General features: G+C 34.8%; 1 protein-coding gene across 4 annotated transcripts in view; it reads left to right on the top strand.

Annotated features, from left to right (window-relative positions):
- KIF2A (kinesin family member 2A) overlaps nt 1-20512 on the top strand; it is a 61969-nt gene that overhangs the window by 22589 nt on the left and 18868 nt on the right. For 2 of the 4 annotated variants that reach the window (XM_081054595.1, XM_081054593.1), the window contains exons 2-7: nt 11955-12049; nt 12425-12544; nt 14559-14613; nt 15977-16042; nt 16707-16807; nt 19540-19635. In XM_081054595.1, coding sequence (XP_080910721.1) covers nt 11955-12049; nt 12425-12544; nt 14559-14613; nt 15977-16042; nt 16707-16807; nt 19540-19635 — 533 coding nt within the window. Of the gene's footprint in view, nt 1-11954; nt 12050-12424; nt 12545-14558; nt 14614-15976; nt 16100-16706; nt 16808-19539; nt 19636-20512 lie in introns of all 4 variants that reach the window. The other 2 variants (XM_081054594.1, XM_081054592.1) reach the window with 1 other exon arrangement.

Raw genomic sequence — 20512 nt, 5'->3', positions numbered from 1 at the left:
GCATTTTATACAAAAGTTAAGAAAAAATGAGAAACCTATTTAAGACAGATTTTAATCAGTCACACGATATGAAGTCCCACAAGTTTTGAGGTGAGTGTGTTTTAAGATAATTTATCAAGATTCTCTTCTGGTAGGAACTGACTTGGAAGATAGTGGTTCTTTCAGATGTCTATTTACCAACTACTTGGAGTAAGCATATATATTTTACTCACCCTCTGGAAATAACATTATTCTACCGAGCACTTGTTCTGAGTGTGTGATTGTATAACTCACAGTAATATTTATTTCTTTGTTCTTCTGAGAATGAATACTGATGCTTGCTTTTCCTTAGTCCCCACTTGCGAAGATGCAAAAGGAAAAAAAAAATGAGATTTTATTACCATTTTTTGAAAAGTCAATAAAAAAGAGCCTTTTGAATTATGAAGTGGTGTTCTGAAAATTGAGGCGGTTACTAGAAGTTTTATCAATAGATACACTAGGGTACTATACATTGTAATTTGTTAGCATATAAACTGGATTTTTGTATTTTTATTACATGGCAACATACACACGAATGACTGGTGATTACAAGCTTTTTCAGTTTGTGCAAAAAAATTCAATAGTTTTTGAAGTAATATTTATAAAGCATTAATTTTTGTCAAATTAAACTTTAAACAAAAACAGTAGATTTTAACAACTTCAAAAGGTTTGGAAATAGCCATTGTAAACAATCTTACAGTTCAAGTTTTATTTTCACTAATTATTTTAGTTGTGTTATTCATGCATAATTTGGTTTTGAAAATTTTATTAAGGTCTTACTATTTTAGAAGTATGAAAAGAAAATTTCATAGAAGCAGCTCCAGAGGAACTGATAAAAATAATGTTTACTTTTCGGGAAGACTTGTCACATAACGTGCTCATACCTCAACTCTAGTAGGGTAATTAGAAATAGAAAAAAAACTGGAGTTTATAATCTAAGGTATGTCAAAAACAGCAGCTTTTTTAAAAATAGGGTTAGTCTGAAAAGAATTGATTGTTGCTTTTTCGTATTTTTCCTAATGTTCTACCACTGCGTCCTTTTAATAAAACATATATTTGTTAGCATTTTAAATATTCACACTTTTATGCTCGTAATAATATTTTATTAAGTATTCTTTGCTGTTTTATTTTGCCTCTTCTGCATTTGCAACCAAATTATACTTTATGTGCTAGACAAGGTTTATGCCAGCCTAATTGGTTGCTGGCATTTCTTAGCCTCACAGCTGCTGTGATTTCAGCTGTGAACTAGGAAACATATAATAGGATCCTGTTTTCAAAGACCAAAAGGCAGTTGTCAACATGTAAAACTTGTTTTTGACAGATGAATAAATAAATGAGATTTTATGGCAAGTTAAATAGCACTAATAGCAATCTAAAGCAACTGTCTTAATTTTAAAGAATAGAAAGTCCAGAAATATAAAATTTATATATTTGTTATTTTAGTTCACTGGTGCAAAGGTGGCTTGAATTCACATGTTCTTCTGTTCAGTCAGTCATGTGTGGGTTTTTTATTTTTTTTAATAATTTATCTTAATACATACTAACAAATATTTAAAAAATTGAGATCTGAATTTTTTGATTTCACCATAGCAAAATGTGGAGACTCAAATTATGTACAGATAGTTTTGTAAAATGAACTAGTGTAAAATGCCTTTGAAATAAAACTTACTATTTCAAAATATTTCATATATATATATGATATGATTAGGCAGACAGTATTTTTATAAATTACCCTGACATTTAAATTTGGCATGAAATTTACATTTCTCTTGGGTTGAACCATATGAAATTGCCATTTTTTTAGGTTAAAAATGGGTGAGTAGAGACACTGATTTTTCTTAAAATTGCAACCATCATAAGATTGTTCTTGTATGACATAATTGTATTTGAAAGTCTGTTCTCACTAAGCAGAAACCTATGAGTATCTTGTTTTTAAACAATACAGTCATCACCCATTAAGGTCATAATCTGTTTCTAAAAATCAGATGCTGTGTATGAAAATGCTGCTTGGGAGCTTATTTGCCTTTATTTTAAATGGGAAAAAATTGCCGTGGTAATTATCAACCCAAACTCCCTAACCAATTTTAAAAGTGTAATTGACATTATCAATCACCTACCCACGAACAAGGTGTGATTGAAAAATATGGTGAATGTTTAAATTTTAAAAAATGATTACAGTAACAGACACATTGCCATTAATCTCCCTCAAAATACTCCCCCTCTCTTCGAACATACTTATCCCATCGTTCTTGCCACTTGCTGAAGCAGTTCTGGAAGTCCTCTTTCATAAGGTGCACTGTCGTAGCTGCCTCGATGTCCTGAGTCATTTTGACTTTGGGGAAGAGACAAGTCTCGTGGTGCCAAGTCCGGTAAATAAGGTAGATTAGGACACACTGTAATGTTTTTATTTGACAGGAAATTGCCATACCAGAGGCGATGTGTGACACAGCGTTATCATGGTGGAGGATGAAGTAATGAAACTCAAGAAAGAGGACTTCCAGGACTGCTTCAGAAAGTGGCAAGGGTGATGGGATAAATGTGTTTGAAGCGAAGGGGAATTATTTTGAGGGGGATTAATGGCAATGTGTCTTTTACTGTAATAATTTTTTTTAATTTAAACATTCACCGTATCTTTTGATCGCACCTGTATAAGTAAAATATCATGTTTAACACAATAAATAAGGGTAACAAGTCAGTTGATATGCAGTAAAAATCTTTTTTCACATTATAATTGCTTTTTGTCCATTTCCAGTGTTTTCTTTCAGCATTTTCTTAACTATTTTTGGACTCATTCCACCCTAGGCAAAACAATGACTAATTAAATATGAGAAGCTGTGGAAATACATTCAGGACAAGCACACAGTGGCAGAAAGTGGCTAACACTGAATATGATACAAGCATTATCCTGTACTGACATTTTGATAACTTGGCATAGTTCTTTATTTTCTGACCATCTATCAGTTATATTTGAATTGTAACTCAGAACTTTTTTCTTGCACACTCTTGTTTAAAATGTGAATTGAGTTTTGGCGTATACAGATATAAATCTGTTCCTATATAAACATTGGCCAAAATATCTTGCGTTGAGAGAGACGTTTTATGAAGTTTGGATATTAAAAACCCAGAGGTCTACTGGGAAAATGATTGGGGAGACGTACTTCCAAAATTCTTTGCAAGTATTTTTTTTCTTTGCTCTTAACAGATGACGTTTTTTACACTGTAATTTATCTTTACAAGTAAGTTGAAGTAAAGCTGAAAGCTTTTATGTAGGTCTCTAGATTTTTAAGTTTCAAAAGAATTAGTTTGAAATTAGCAGTTATAATTTATATGAGGTCTGACAATTAGGTTCGAGAACTAGTTGCAACGATGTTGCTAACCTTTTTTGGTATCAGGATTATTCAGAATTTGTACTAACTGGACAGAAGTTAACCAAGTTTACTACTTGGAAGTGCTGAAAAGGCTGCGTGAAAAAGTTAGATGACTTCAACTTTTCGCCAATAATTCATGTCTCTTGCATCACAACTGCACCAGCTCACAGGGCACTGTCTGTGAGGGAGTTTTTAGCCAGTAAACAAATAACTCTATTGGAACACCCTCCCTATTCACCTGATCTGGCCCCCAATGACTTCTCTCTTTACCCGAAGATAAAGGAAATATTGAAAGGAAGACATTTTGATGACATTCAGGACATTAAGGGTAATACAGTGACAACTCTGATGGTCATTCCAGAAAAAGAGTTCAGAAATGGCTTTGAAGGGTGGACTAGGCTCTGGCGTCGGTGCACAGCTTCCCAAGAGAAGGACTGCGAAGGTGATTAGTGATATTCAGCAATGAGGTATGTAGCACTTTTTCTAGGATGAGTTCATGAACTTAAGTGTCAGACCTCATATAATAGTGTTGGTTTTATATATTAGTGTGAACTTACAATTTTCAAATCTCCCATTTGCTAAAAATATGATGTATGACTCAGCTGGATTGGGGCTTCTGGTCAAACTAGTACAATGAAGTTCATGTATTGGCATCTTTCTGCTTCAGATACATGAAAGAAACCAAAAAGGCATAACTGAGCTCAAGAACAAGATATCTCTATGGAACAGAAATGGATTGGAAATACTAAGAAATGGGTGGGGCTGATCTGGCAAGGATTGCAAATTCGTAGGATGATAGGGGATTAAAAAGAGTCAGAATCAGGTTCACTGTTTGAAGACAAAGACTTGTGTGGCTCCTCTTTAAAGTCAGCAGTTGCAGCTGATTTGTTCCCTGGAGCTTGGTTTATAGGAAATTTTCCTCCGAGGGAGGCAGTCCAGTGCAATTAAGGTAAATACAGGGAGTAATACTCAGCCTCTGTACACTGGGAAAGTTATAGCAATTATTTGTGGCTTTATCTATTCTGATTGGTCAGATGTCTCACTTCTGGAAATCATTAACAGGATACCTAGAGTAAAAGAATCAACACAGAAAGTTAGAAAACAGTTTGAACAATAACAAAACTACATGTAAAAATTTGTAAGATGCTGCTAAAGCAGTTTCTGGAGAGAAATGTGCAGCTTTAATTGCTTATGAGGAAAAATGGATAATAATGAATGAGCTAAGCATTCATCTTAAGAATTTAGGGGGGAAAAACATCAAAATATGCCCAAAGTAGGTTGAAAAAAAATACTAATAAGAGCAGTAATTCAGTATTTAATAACGCACAATAAAAGGGCTCAACAAAACCAAGTATGTTCTTGGAAAAGACAAAATTGACAAAGGTGAGATTTATCAAAAAAGGTAGAAAAATTAGGAATGAAAAAGTTATTATTACAGATGCCAAAGGCATTCCTCATAATTATGAACAAACTTCATGCCCAGCATGTGAAAACTTGTGTAAATCTGGAGAAATATCAAAACAGTTGAGAATAGAAACTACAGTAATCCCATAATTACTAAGGAAATTGCACCTTCTCACAAATAAAACCCTAAGCCAAGATGGTTTTAACCAGTTCCTACCAAACACTCAAGGTTCACATAACTATAATTTTACACTATTCCAGAAGAAGGATGATATGAGAAAGAAAAACTGTTGGCCAGTATTACTCTTGATCAATGATATAAAAATCCAAAGTAGAATAATTCAATGCAATTACAATCAAAATCTTAACAGGTAGGGTTTTTTATTGTTAGTTTATTTGATTTTTGGAACTTTTCTAGCTGATTCTAAAATTTATACAAACATACAAAAGGCTAAGAATATTAAAGAAACTCTTAAAGAATAATAAGGACAGAAGGTTTATTTTACCAGATAGCAAGATTTACTGCAAAGCTATGATAATAATTAAGAAGTGTAATTTTGGTTCAATTAGACAGGTAGTATTGTAGATAAGTAGAAGGGAGGGCTTTTTAGAAAGTGTTACTAGAACCATTTGTTTTCCATTGGGGGGAAAGTGGAAATTGTGTTGCCATACACGCAGATAAAAATTACAGTAGGTTACAGTCTTGAATATAAAAGGCTTTGTAAAACTTTAGTAGAAAATGTAAGACTCTCAGGAAGAGTTTTATGACATAAAAAGCCATATATAATTGAAAAATATATGTTTTACTACACTAAAATTAAGAGCTTCAAGTCATCAAAAGACACCATAAAGAAAGTGAAAACAGAAGCCACAAACTTTGGAGAAAATATTTGCAACACATATAGCAAAAAATTAATACCAAGACTATATAGAGAATTTCTTTAGAGATGTAAGAGAAAAGACAAATACAGGAAAGGCTTGAATGGCCAACAAACACTAAAATGGGCACAACCTCATTGAGAGAAATTACACATATTGTGGATGTGAAGTAATTGCTAGTGGGATTATAAATCATTGCAAGCACAGCTAGTATAGGAAACATGGCACTAACTAGAAAAGTTATTCGTGTGTATTCTGTATATTTCTTTTCTTACTATATATCCCAGCGAAATTCTTGCATATTTATATCAGTACACATGTATGAGTACAAGAATGCCTACAGCACCATTGTTCCATATAAGAAAAGCATAAATGTCCATCAACAAAAAAATCGATAAATTTTGGCATATTCATATGTGGTGAAAACGAGTGAACTAGTTATATACAAAAACAAATGTATCTTGGAAAAATAGTGTTGCGCAAGTCTCAATGTCAATCCATTTTATGCACAGTTTAAAAATAGGCAAACTATTTAGAGTTTTGTGTGTGTTACATTTATAAGTGGTAAAACTATAAAGAAAAGCCACAATATGATTATCTCAACAGAATAATGATAGTCTCTTCTGGTGTCAGGGAAAAGGAGAGGGAGAGGGCGATTCCCCTAAGGAGTGGGACATACAGGGTTTCAGAGGTATTGTTTCTTAACCTGGCTGGTGGTGGGTACACAAGTGTTTGCTCTGTTTTGTTTGAATGTAGAAGTGTATATGATACAATTCATATTAAAGTAAATGAGGAATCAGCGAGTCAAAGAGGAGTGTTGCGGAGGATGACGTACAGGAATTTTCTTAAACCAGAGAAATAGGGTGGTATTTAGAAAGCCATGTGGGAAGGTTGTCCCAAGTTCTAGGGAAAGATATTTCCAATTCTGATTTGTCTCTGAGCTGTACTTCTCTATATTTGTAGTTGTCTTCTTAACACTGTGTGATTCCTGTTAACAACTGAGACATAGGATAAAATATCTCACTGTTCTGCCACTATCATTTTCCCAGTTAACCAGTTAACTCAAACCTTTCCTATTATACCTAATCATAAAATTAATGATTTTTTTCCTTTGAAAAATCTCATATATCTCTCCCTCTTTTTATTTTAATATTTCACACCTGCGTTAACCGGTGCTTACTTTTTGACTTGAAAAAAATCAAATTATAAATTTTTATTACATTTAAAAATGAAGTATTTGAGTATGTCTTAACTGAACCACATATAAAACAATGTGTTTACAAAAACTTTAAAGGCATATTGGGAAAAGTCAGGCTTAAAATTTTTTTGAGAGACACCTTTTGGTAAAAATAAAAATTCCACGCTGCATAGGCACTGCAGATACTTCTGGTAATGTCATCCACTGGCAGAGAGCAAACACGTAAGACTTCATTCATTTAGCTCCCAACTTATTATTTATTTCTTCCTGCTGGAATTTCGTATTTATTTCTTGCATGAGCAACCCTGGACCACGGTAGAGATAAGCCAGCATTTTCTCAGTTCTGCCCTACTTAATCTAGAGCTTAGTCTTAACTAGTGGATCAGCTGCTTTTGACTCTGCTACTTGTGGCGTGAGGCTTTCTGGGCATCTGCATTGGTAATTGAAGTTGTGGGTATAGCAGTGTTGAGAAGGCCACTGATACTGTGTGTGTTAACGCTCCTTGAGTTTCTTTGTCTTCATTGCTCATCTCTAAGCTATTTTTGGAGGTTAAGGTCCCTATGAAGTTGTAACTTAACAGTCCTGATACACATTTTGTCCCACTGGTTTGCCTTTTCTCACACATCTCGTTGGAATATTGTGGTAGATGCCTAACAGTAAGTGGTGTAGGTCTTGCCTTTTGGAACAAACACCTGATTTCCCCCTTTCTCATTTCTGTAATTCTGTTGGTAATTGCATGGAAACCCCTATCTGTACTCCTTTCTCCAACACCCTCAACCCCTGCCTCTCCATTTCCTGCTGGAAGTTATTCTTTATGGTATAAATGTTCTTGGGGATCATTTCCTATTGCTGAAGTTATATTGATGTCTTATATTAAAACACTTCACTTTCCCTAAAATCTTTGTTGCAATAATCTTGTCCCCTCAGTGGGTGTTACTGTTGGGAGGCTGCTGGGGGTGGTGGGATGGGGAAGGGTGGCTGCTGGGTCTCAGCCTCACTACTCATCTTGTGGAGTTGGTGATGCATGTGGGGGGCTCGGTACAAACAGTGGGAGCTCCTCCTAGATTGTGATGGTGACTAGCAGGCAGCTCAGGTCTCTCTGGGGTCCACTCTCTGTTTTTCAGGTGTACTGCTTACATCTTCCTTTAAGAAAGTACTTCAGCTCTAGAGAGTGCCTTCGGGCTCCTTAGCTTTTGAGTCGAGGCCTTGTTTTTCCTGGCAAACGTCCAGCCAGTGACTGCGGACAGTTGGGTACCAGAGTATTTCCATTTTGGCCCAGGGTGGGGCTCCTTTCATCACCGTCTTTGTTCTGGAGCTCCTTGCTGGCTTGGCCACCACATTGTCAGTTCTGCATCCAGGTCTAGGCTTTCTCTGCTCAATCCTGCTTTTATATCTGTTGGTAATTGCACAGACACCCCAACCTGTACCCTTTCTTCAACAACCTCATACCCCTCTCCTTCGCAGGTTTCAGATCTGCATCATGAGCTGAAAGTTTTCCATGCCCAGTCTGGTTTCCTCCTCCTTTTCTCCATCACAGTAAACCTCTTGTCCTCCTGTCTCAACATCTGCTTCCCAAAGGACCCAGCTGGTACATGGCACTTCTACTGGTCATTTACCTAATTTCTGTCCAAATCAAATTGCAGGGAAGATTCTCATTTCTTTTTTTAAGCCCCTCCATTGAATCCAGCTCATCATTTCCCTCCACCCCCAGCACCTGCCTCTTTTCTAATGTCCCACTTACCACAGTAAATGGCACCACTATTTACTCAGTTGCTTTTACATTTGCCTTTCACATTTAAGTCCTTGACCCATCTAGAACTTTTTAGGAGGAAGGTGGAGTATTGTGTGAGATAGGGATCAGTCAGTAACATGGACAATTACCGTAGTCAGGCGTGAATGAGGTTACAGAGGTAATGAGTGGTCAGATCACGTAGGGCTTTAGTATCTACAAGTTGGGACAATTAAGTTCGCGAACTCATCCTAGGAAAAGTGCTACACACCTCATTGCTGAATATCACTATGGTCCTTTGGAAGTGCTCCCCTTGGGAAGCTATGCACTGACACCAGTGCCTAGTTAGTCCATCCTTTAGAGCAGTTTGGGATTTTTTTCTGGAATGGCCATCAGAGCTGGTGTTGTATTACTCTTGATGTCCTGAATGTCATCAAAATGTCTTCCTTTCAATATTTCCTTTATCTTCAGGTAAAGAAAGAAGTCATTGGGGGCCAGATCAGGTGAATAGGGAGGGTTTTCCAAACAGTTATTTGTTGACTGGCTAGAAACTCCCTCACAGACAGTGCTGTGTGAGCTGGTGCATTGTCGTGATGCAAGAGCCATGAATTGTTGGCGAAAAGTTCAGGTCATCTACCTTTTACATGCAGCCTTTTCAGCACTTCCAAATAGTCAACTTTTGATTAACTGTTTGTCCAGTTGGTACAAATTCATAAAGAATAATCCCTCTGATATCAAAAAAGGTTAGCAACATTGTTGCAACAAGTTTGCTAACGTAATTGGGAGCCACTAAAAGGTTTTGAGCAAAGGAATAACATAATCTGACTTAGTTTTTATAGGAATGTTTAGGCTATTCTATGGAGAATACACAGAAGGCAGATAGAGTAGAAGCAAGGAGACTGATTGGGAGAGAATTGCAGTAATCTAGGACAAGGCATTGATGGCTTACAAAAGGTGCCTGATGGAATATGATAAGAAATGACTCATTATCTGAGGGTAAGACTCAGGCATCATCATTTTATTTTGTTAAATCTCCCTAAGAGTTTCTTATGTACATGAGGGTTGAGAATCTATTGCACAGTTTATAAATTTTTGCAGGGGTATTTGCCATTTACGCTACGTAATCTTCTGCAGCTTAATATAGAGGAGTAGAGAAGCGTAGTGGTAGCAGCAGCTTTTGTATCTGACCATGGTTTAAATCTTTTTAAATCTGTACTACTAATTAGCTGTGTAACTTTGAGCTTCAGTTTCCTCATTTTAAAAATGAATATAGATACATTTGTTATGGTGAATGAACCAATGTAGATTAAATGCGCCACTCTCTGACATATACATGCCTAGAAAGTAGTAGCTTCAGAAAGATCTGGTTTATCAGTATGGTAAAAATTTTTTAATTAATAATGTTCAATTTCCATGAAGGTGTGGAGAAATAGGTCCTGTTGTTGATGGGAAGGGTAATGGAGGGCAATTTTGGAATGTCTATCAAAATTTCAGTTTCTTTGATTCATTAATTCTGCTTCTAGAAGTTTTATTTATGAAGACATTCATACTCAGTGCAACATCTTTTAATAGGAAACATTTGGAAACAAATTACTCTTAGTAAAGGAATAATTAAATTGTGGTACATTCCTTTTGTGGAGTGCTATGCAGTTGTTAAAATTAATATGTCAGTAGAAAGATTGCCATAAGTACGTAGTATAGTTTTTTAAAAAACAGCTTTCTATTACTTCAGAGTACACTTATATCTTCAATACTTGAATTTTTGATACAAGGTTATATTCACTTATTCAGAGTTTTATAACCCATATAGAGAAGACAGTGATTGACAGTAATTTTATACATAACTACTTATAAAATTATTAGTGTCTGTATTTTCTTTAAAGATATTGTATGCCTTGCTAGTATAATAATATCTAAAAAATTTGTTTTATGTATTGTGTAGCTGCGGTTTTTATTTAAAGAGCTGTAAATTGTCCTAAGGTGCTCCAAGGACTTCATTTAGGGAATACATATGAAAATTCCATATGTTTAGCATTTTATTAGATAACATTGAAGAGGCAGATGTGTAACAAATAGTTTCTATCCTTACTTGACTAATAATCATGAGTAGGTAAGATGAAAACAGATGAAGTAAGTAAAAAACATACATACATATGTGTGTATATACTTATATATGCACATGACCCTTGAGCATGTACATGGGTTTCAACTGCACTGGTCCACTTATACATGGATTTTTTTATCATTAAATATCTGTACTATTTTTGACCTGTGGTTGGGAGTCCGCGAATGCAGAGGTCAACTGTATGCATTTATCTATGCCACTTTATATATGGAATTTGAGCATCTGAGGATTTGGTATTGCGGGGGGTCTTGGACCCAATCCCTTGCAGGTACTGAGGGACAACCACGTTTTTGGAGAGTCAACAGTTGTATGCAGATGTTCGACTGGGGGTGCGTAGGGTCAGCGTCCCTCACCTCCTCATTGTTCACATGTAACCTGTTGATCTTCTGGGATTTTTCCCAAAGAAATAATCTAAAAAGTGAATAATGACAAATGTACAATAGTAGTATTCATTGCAATAACCTAAGTGACCATCAGTAGGTATTAAGTAAGTTGTGATAAACAATGGAATACTATATAATAATTAAAAATAGTTACTTTGATCTATAGTTACAGATCCACTATCTATTAAGAGAGGGAAAACAAGGTTAATACATTACATATAATGTCCTCACTAGAGATGATAAATACTGCAGTGATCAGAGAAAATAAAGAGTAGAATGGATTTCGACAGGCAACATGCAAAAACAGAACATTTTAGATTAGCATTTCCCAACCTTTTTGATCTTGAATTCCTTTCTTTAGTAATTTTATTTTATTTTTTTTCTTTCTTTAGTAATTTTAAATTAATGTAATTAATTTGTATAGTATATAGTGATTTTTAAGTAAAAAATGTATCAATATAGTATTAAAAATTGCTTTATGAATTTTTGTTCTGTGTTCTACAGTCATTGTTGGCTCATAGTAAGGAAACTTTCTGATGATTATAACTGTTTAACAGTGTAAAACTTCAGGGATTTCACGCCCACTGTGTGACCATTTATCATATATGCTGAAAATAAACTTTAAGTATAATCCAATTTCTTGAGTTCCTGGTCTTGACGAGTAACAAATTGATTTATGGTGCTGTGGACAAATTTCATACCCTAATCCTGAGAGTCTGTGGAAATCCTTTGTAAGAAAAGTAGTATGATAGTCTTTTAATAGTTTATAAATTATAAAATTGTATTTGACAGTGTTTAGGCATTCCATAATTCATGCCATTTTAAAAATGTGTATTTTATTCCCACTTAGGCCGAATACATCAAGCAATGGTAACATCTTTAAATGAAGATAATGAAAGTGTAACCGTTGAATGGATAGAAAATGGAGATACAAAAGGCAAAGAGGTATGCTCCCTGGGTTAAAATTTTATTTCTAGTTTTGTAGTCAAGTTTCGAATATAAAACAAAACAGAAAAGTATGTAATTTTTATATGGTACATGTATTTTTTTATTGTTCTTTTAAAAACTTTCAAGTGATTAACAAACTTCCCTCAAAGAAAGGTAGATTTCTTCTGCATATCTTACATGATTGGACATACAATCAAGACCACAGAATGCAATCTTAAGAGAAATTATTTAAATATATGTGGTTATAATTCTAGATAATCTAGTTTTCAAAGCAGTACTATTCATTAGGCTAAAATTATTTAATATTCTCTGTGTGAATTTATTTGAAAAATAAAAGGTTAATTGTCAAAATGAATGTGGTTTTTAAAACAGATTGACTTGGAGAGCATCTTTTCACTTAACCCTGACCTTGTACCTGATGAAGAAATTGAACCCAGCCCAGAAACACCTCCACCTCCAACCTCCTCAGCCAAAGTAAACAAAATTGTAAAGGTTAGTGATGTAAATTCAGTGTGTGTGTGTGTGTGTGTGCGCGCGCGCACGTTTGAAATTGATAGGATGTGGGAGTGTTTTAAGTGTTAGTTTGATTTGTTAAAAAACAAAAACAAAGCCTTAATTCTTTCTGCCATCCACAAGCATGTCTGAGTATGTATACATACATATACATACATATATATATATGTATGTATACATATATATACATACTTTCAAAGATAGATGTTGGCTAATTCACAATTATGACAATCATTAAATAACATCCTAGAAATTCCTTGCCTGATTAGGATTTTTCCTAAGACTAATAGCTTCTCAGGAGATATGGGTCAAAACAATTTCTTGTCAGTGTTGAATGAATACAAGTGACTGATAAAGAATGACTGTTTACTATTCATAATACCCTCTCCCATAGTCTTTTGAAATAGCAATTCAGTTAATTTTATGTTTATTAAAGGAAGATAGGAAATGACAGCATAGTTTAACTATTTGTGTATTACCGTGTTTCCTTGAAAATAAGACCTAACCGGACAGTCAGCTCTAATGCGTCTTTTGGAGGAAAAATTAATATAAGACCGGGTCTTGTAGTATATAAGACCAGGTCTTACATTAATTTTTGCTCCAAAAGACGCATTAGAGCTTGTTGTCCACTAAGCCTCATTTTCGGGGAAACAGGGTATCTGTGAAGATAAACTTTGAAACCATGGTATATCCTCCCTAACAGTTTATCTTTGTAAAAACAAAAGGCCTATTATTTCTATTTAAAATATAATTTCTCTGCATTTCTGTTGAGACTTCTCACTGTTAAAACTTTGTATCAAAATACAAAATACTTTTTAAACCAGACAGTCTCAGAGTTGTTGAATCTGCAGTTCACTTCAACAAGCATTTGTTGATTTACTACATTGTTGATTTTATCACCTACAAAGATAAATAGGACATGACTTTAATCCTATGGAACTTGCTATCTTGCAGGGAAGACATGCATAAGCATCCAAATATAATATGATAGAAGCTTCACTGTATCGGCAAAACCTGCTTTTTAAGCCATGCATATGAACATAAAGCAAATTTTCAGTTCATATAATTTCAGCATATTGAGAGTCACTGCTTAAAGGTCATGTTACCACTTGCAAACAGGCATTTTCATATGTGGCTTCACAACCTGAAGCATCTTCATAGTTCATCCTTCTGGGTATGTCATTCGCAATCTCTGCAGTGCATTAGAATCACCTGGAGAATTGTTTAATATACTGGTTCCTAGGCTTGCTCCCAGAGATTGTTTGATGTTATCTAAAGGAAGGCCCTAGCATCAGTACCTTTTTAATAGTACCCATCTGATTGGAATGTGCAGTTAGAGTTGAGAACCACTGCATTATTTGGTATATTTAAGTGAATAAAATGAAGTCTTGGTAAATAAATAATAGGATCAAAAATTTGCTGTCCTAATCTCTGCAGTCTTTGAAAGTCTAATGAATCCTTTTAGTATAACTGACAGCGTGCATCTCAGAGTATTTTGATGTTTCAGTTTAACACCGGGCTGTAAGTTGTCTGCAACTACTATTTTATTAATTACCCTCTGACATCCAAAGATGAAATGTGTTGCTACATGGTTTTGGTAGAAGAGCATGATGATTAAAAGCATGCTTTAGTGAAATTACTTAACCTCTCTTTGCTTCAGTTTTCTCATTTATGAAACCGAAATAGCAGCAATAATGACCTTATCGGGTTGTTGTGAAAATTAAATGAATTAATACATATAAAGTCCTTAGAGCAGTGCCTGGCTCATTAATTCCTGAATATTTTTGGGAGGCGGGGAATACTCAGATAAAATTTAGGTATGATAGCATTAATAATAATTCATTAGGAGGTTATTTATAATTTTTCTAATATAAGAATATAAAATTTAGTTTTATGTTATTGTATGTCTGCCTACTTTTGTTTAATTAAAGGAAGCTGATTATGATATGTTTATGAGGAATAAGGAGAGAAAGTAAAATTTTCTCTCTTACAGAATCGGCGGACTGTGGCTTCTATTAAGAATGACCCTCCTCCAAGAGATAACAGAGGTAAAGTAAAAATGTATCTATTAATTTTGCCTATTGCCTTCTTAGTGTGGCCCTGAGAAGGTAAATCAAAAGTAAATATTACCCTTGGCATTATTATTTTATGTGGCTAATTTTAAGATTGGTATCGTCCTGATTTTGTAATATAATAATGTCGGTAATAAGGGGAAAAGGGTGGTGGTAGAAGAGGGTAAATGAGGTCAAATATATGGTGATGGAAGGAGAACTGACTCTGGGTGATGAACACACAATGTGATATATAGATGATGTATTATAGAATTGTACACCTGAAATCTATATAATTTTACTAACCATTGTCACCCCAATAAATTTTAATTAAAAAATTATTTATAAAGGTACGTGATGAATATGAAACTCCATGATCTCTGCAATTTTTGATTCATCTCATCCAGTAATTTTTCAGATTTAAGGAGAGCATTATGAGAAAGAAAGGAATGCAGAAGTAGTCAGTTGATTGATTTCACAAGGATAAGTGCAATCATCACGACATGCTCTATATAACTTTCTGGCTAACAAGCTTCCAGAAAGGGTCATGGGTAACTTTGAAGTCAGCTTAAAAAAAAAAAAAAAAAGTTGAACAGGTGTAAATTTTAGTTAATTGTAGGTTTTCCATATATTTTCAGCCAAGAGATGTAAAGCATAGTTAATTTCTTATCTACTATTCAGCAGTTCAGAATGGTGATATTTCTCTGTATGTATGTATGAGTGGTGAGGAAGGATGGGTATAAGTATCAGAGGAGAGACTGGAGCTAGAGGGAAAGAACTGCACACTATCCTTTGAGTCTTGTGAAAATTTATAGTTCTTTGTAGAATGTAATATTTATATTTACTTCTTATGACTCTTTCCACTTTTATAACATCCACAGTAGGAAATTGTCTGCTAAAGATTTGCACATTTGAGGAGCAAAGAATGAGGTTTGGAATATTAGGGAGGATCGAAGAACTTCTAAACTTTTACTTTCTATACTTCTGAATTGTATAAATTTTTCAAAATGAGAATGCATTTAAAATTCATATTTTGCACACTTATATTTTTTAAATGATTAATAAAAATCAAGTCTGGTTTTTATTTATTTTTTTAATATAAGTTATTCAGATTGAGTTCTGTAATTAAAATTACTTTGGTGGTACCTAAGTCTGCACATATTACACTGAAAACCTCCTAGCTTGTCACTTTATGGAACGGAATTATATATTCTGTTTATGTGTGCATAAGTAGAAAACCTTGCAATTTGCTAATGCAACTTTTAAGGATCAGTTCTTTTGAGATACCTCTGTGCCCATTACGAGGGTCCGCCTTTACTAATTTTCTGTTCTGAATTGAAAAATTTTGTTTTACTTACAGTGGTTGGTTCTGCACGTGCGCGGCCTAGTCAACTTCCTGAACAGTCGTCCTCTGCACAACAGAATGGTAGTGTTTCAGATATATCTCCAGTTCAAGCTGCAAAAAAGGAATTTGGACCCCCTTGTATGTAAATTATGTATCGAGGATTCAGTCATTTCAGGCATACATGTATTCTCTCTTGGTCATCCTGATTAAGTCCCCAAATGGGAAACAGTGTAGTTTTATACTTGATTGCAGATTTCATTTTACCACTATGGAGAAAATATTTTTCTTGTTAGTTTAGTCTACTAATTGGGTTTTTAACTGTATGTTTTGGAGAAAATTTTTTTATAAATATAAAAATTATAATAGTGTTTTCAGTAGCATTGAATTTAAAATTCTGGCCAGATGATAGATAGTTTGACAGATGTTACAGAAGAAATTCTTATGTTTCTAGCTTCAGAGTTCTGTGATTCTAAACCAAGAGATGACATGTATCAATATGTTCGAGTCATTTTTCTTGACTCTTTATTTGTATATTGTCCTGTTCCTCGTTTTGTTAAAGCAGCTCATAAGTCAAGTTCACATAGTTGTTGTAAAGTTCACATAGTTGTTATGGGCATGCTTTGTCACTGTGTAGTTCTTTTTTTTTTTTTTTTGGTTATGTGGTGAAATTATGCATAATTTTTTTGTGTATCAGTACAATACTCAAAAGAAAACTATACTTCTACAGCTCATCTTTTTCTTTCAGCACGTAGAAAATCCAATTGCGTGAAAGAAGTAGAAAAATTACAAGAAAAACGAGAAAAAAGGAGACTACAACAGCAAGAACTTAGAGAGAAAAGAGCCCAGGTTTGTGACAGAAACGTATTTTGTAGATGCACGAACTGAAGAGTAGACTGTCAGTAAAAGTGATTGGCTTAGGAAAAAAGTGTTGAGGCATTCATTTGAAGATTTCGATGTAGTTCCTTAAATTGACATTGAATTGACATTAAACTCTTACGAAAATAAGTTATCATAACAGAGTTTAATATATGTACTTTTCATGTTTTAGGTGGATATGTGTCCTGAATTTGTTCCGTTTTGAATAATAAGCTATTGTGTCACAGAATTCTAATTTGTGTATTATAACATTCAAGAATAATAGGATTTTTACATTTTTTCTTTCTTTTTTTTTTAGTTTCAGGTGCACAAAACAATGTAATAGTTAGACATTTATAATTTCTATCCCACACACAGTGTTTACTTTTTAAAAATATCTAAAAATACATTTAAAAGAATATCCAGTTACAGTACATGATTATATTATAAATTTTATTATTGTTTTTCCATGGTAAATAAGGTCAACATAACACATTGAAAGGGGGGAGGTTCCTTGTGTTTTATTTATGCTGGATATCGAGAGTATATCTGTTGTTTCCCCTCACGTTCTCCTTACATAGTAGCAAAACCATTTGCTAGCATTGATACAATTGCTTAGAGGACTGGTCTTTTTATCTCTCTACTGGCCTTCACCTGTTAGAAATTCTGTTACTGTACATATAACTCCTCCATTGTGCTTATATTATATCTATTCTCAGAATTTGTTTCCTCTAATAAAACATCAGGATTGTTTTTTATTTAGCAGTATGTTCAGATGCCCTTAATCATAAAGATGTTGTGTTTGGAAATTATGGAACCAGTATAATATTTAACCTGAGTAAGTCAGTTTATACTTGAAAAAGACCCTAGAATGACCAGTTGGGTTTTGAAATAAATACACAAAATAGATAGGTCTATTGATACTTAGCACAGATGCCATCTGGTATTTCCTGTGGGTACACTTCATATTTTCACATCTCTTTATGACCTCTTAATTTTCACTTTACATTCTACTTCCCAATTGATGTAGTTGTTATTATTTCCTAGAAGTTTAATTGAAAGTAAGTTTCATTAACAGCTTTGAAATTTAAGTATATTCAAAGCAAATCTGCACATGGTATGAAAAAAGATCAGATCTTAGAATGTTCAATAATATTTTATAGCTAGGAAAGGTTGTTAACTATAGCTATTTACTACATGTTAATCTGAATTTTCTCAGTTTTAAAGCAAAAAAGTAACTTGCAGTTGTTACATAAAATTTCCCATTGCCGAGAGACCAAAGAAAGAGGCTGACAACTCCATCATTACATTAAGAATTTATTAAGGGAACTTGTATATGAGATACGTCTTGGGTAGCAGCAAGATGACGGACATCCTCCATACCATGTGGCAGGCGCTAAGGAGTTACATAGGACAGGACAGGATGGATAGGGGTACTGGGGTGTCACCTGCCCCAGTTAAGGGGGAAGTGCCTTACATACTTGCCCAGGGCAGGGCCAGGACTTGTTAAGGACCCAGCCTACCTGGAGCACAGGGGAGGAGTCAGATAATCTCCAAGGGGGTTTAGGGGAAGCAGTCTCTATTCTGGCCCTTATCTAGCAGATCTGTTAATAGCTGGATCTGGCAAGAGGGTCAGCAGCAGTGAGGCAAGGTCAGGCAGTGGTCACATCATGAAACAGTCTTTCCTCCACAGCAGTAAGCATTTAGTAATTTGGATTTTAAAGATTTTAAAAATTGGCTTTTGATTCCTTTAAATTCTATGTCCTATCAATTTGGAGCTGTTTTACCATGCCTTAGGATTTTTTTTTGTTTTTTTTTTTTTAGAGAATCAACAAAAATTAGGAAGTGAACATGAATCCATATTTCCACTTTGCTAATAATGGGGAAGGCCAGTTCTCAACCCACGTGTTCTCCCTCCCTTTCTCCCTCTCCCCCACCTCGGTTTGGCCAGTTCTCTGAAGAGAACCTATCACTAATACTGGGGACCTAGGCTTCTCTCTCTCTCCCTCTCTCCCATTCCCTCGCTCTCTCTCCCTCTCCCCCCGGCCCCCCCCCTTCCTCTCTCCCCCTCTCCCCTCTCCCCCCCCCACTCTCCTCCCTGTCCCTCCTCCTCCCCCTCCCTTCTTCCTCTCCCTCTCCTTCTCCTCTCCTCTTCTCTCCCTCTCCCTCTCCCCCTTCCTTCCCCCTCTCTCCTTCTCCCCCCTCACCCCCTCACCCACCCTCCCACCTCAGCTGGGTCCATTTGTTCTCTTCCCCAAGAATGTATCACTAGCAAACCCTTCTTGCATATTAAAAAAAAAAAAGGAATGGGGAAGAATTTGATGAAATGAATTTTTTTTTAGAATTTCAGCTTTCTTAGAGTTCTTTATCGGTGTTTAAAATGAGTACTATTTCTCTTTTGCTCCATTTTCTAGGATAATTAAGGTATAAGTATAACACGATTTTTTGAAACAGGTCAAAGGTGACTTTAATGAGGAGTGTTTGGTTTAGAATTAACACAATGTGTGTGGACTAACAGAATTGTGTTTTTAATATGAATGATTCCTCGCCATACTATTAGTTATGAACTATGAAGCTAAATGATATCACGTCTCCAGTTTGAGTTTGGGCTTGGCTGTGACAAATGACACAATCTATTCAATTTTAATTTTCAAACCATATATAACAAATGTAATACTACATTACTGTAAGTATAATAAATGATGATTCTCTCTGTCTTATAGGATGTTGATGCTACAAACCCAAATTACGAAATTATGTGTATGATCAGAGACTTTAGAGGAAGTTTGGATTATAGACCATTAACAACAGCAGATCCTGTAAGATTCTTTGTAAACCATTGCTCTAGAATTTTTTGTACTGTACATAAAAACATATTTGATAGCCACTAAATTAATATTGTTTTTACTATGTAAATTTTATTCTCTTCATGGGTGCTCATTCCTTACATTTTAAGGAGGAAATCACGAACTCATCCACATTTATGCTTATCTCCAATAATTGGATATATCAGGCATGCTTTCCACAGAGATGTCTGTTTCAAAGCAAAGCCTCCCTGTCTGGTCGGGCAGAGCAGCTGCTAAAGGAATGATCGCTGGACACCCTGTTTCCTTTCTGACCATCACTTATACTTTGATCTCAATTTCAAGCTTATTTTCTCTTTGGCTTGTGCTATAGATCCCACTGTCATTCCAATTTACTATTAATATGTTATTTTAAAATAAATGTTATTCTCTTTTGGCTTTTAACAATAAGTGATGATTGTTGAAGACTGCAGTAGACCAGAAATCTAGTTCTCCAAAAGCATTCTGCTGTTTTATTACTCACCTCCTTTCCTATTATAGAATGAGAATTTATTGGATGGGGAATACTTCTGTGAGTAATTGTTACTTACGAAAAACAATCCATGTGACAGCACATACAGAATGTCATATTTGGTACACAAAATGCATTTGTATTTAGCAGATGTATTATATAGGATTTAATAGTTTCTCATAACATTTGCATTTCATATATTATGGTACCCCCTCCATGTGGATGACCCTCCTTGCTACCCCCCCATGTGTTTAACCTACTACATCTGAGCTCATACTTTAGGATAGGAATTAGCAAACTTTTCTGAAAAGGGCCTGATACTAAATTTTTCTGGCTTTGTGAACCATTTTATACTGGTTTTCACACAACTGCTCAATTTTG

The sequence above is a fragment of the Rhinolophus hipposideros genome, assembly GCF_964194185.1.
Source record: "Rhinolophus hipposideros genome assembly, chromosome: 7".
In the NCBI taxonomy this organism is placed as follows: domain Eukaryota; kingdom Metazoa; phylum Chordata; class Mammalia; order Chiroptera; family Rhinolophidae; genus Rhinolophus; species Rhinolophus hipposideros.
The sequence above is the reverse complement of the archived record's forward strand: the minus strand, read 5'-3'. Positions and strand labels throughout refer to the sequence as shown.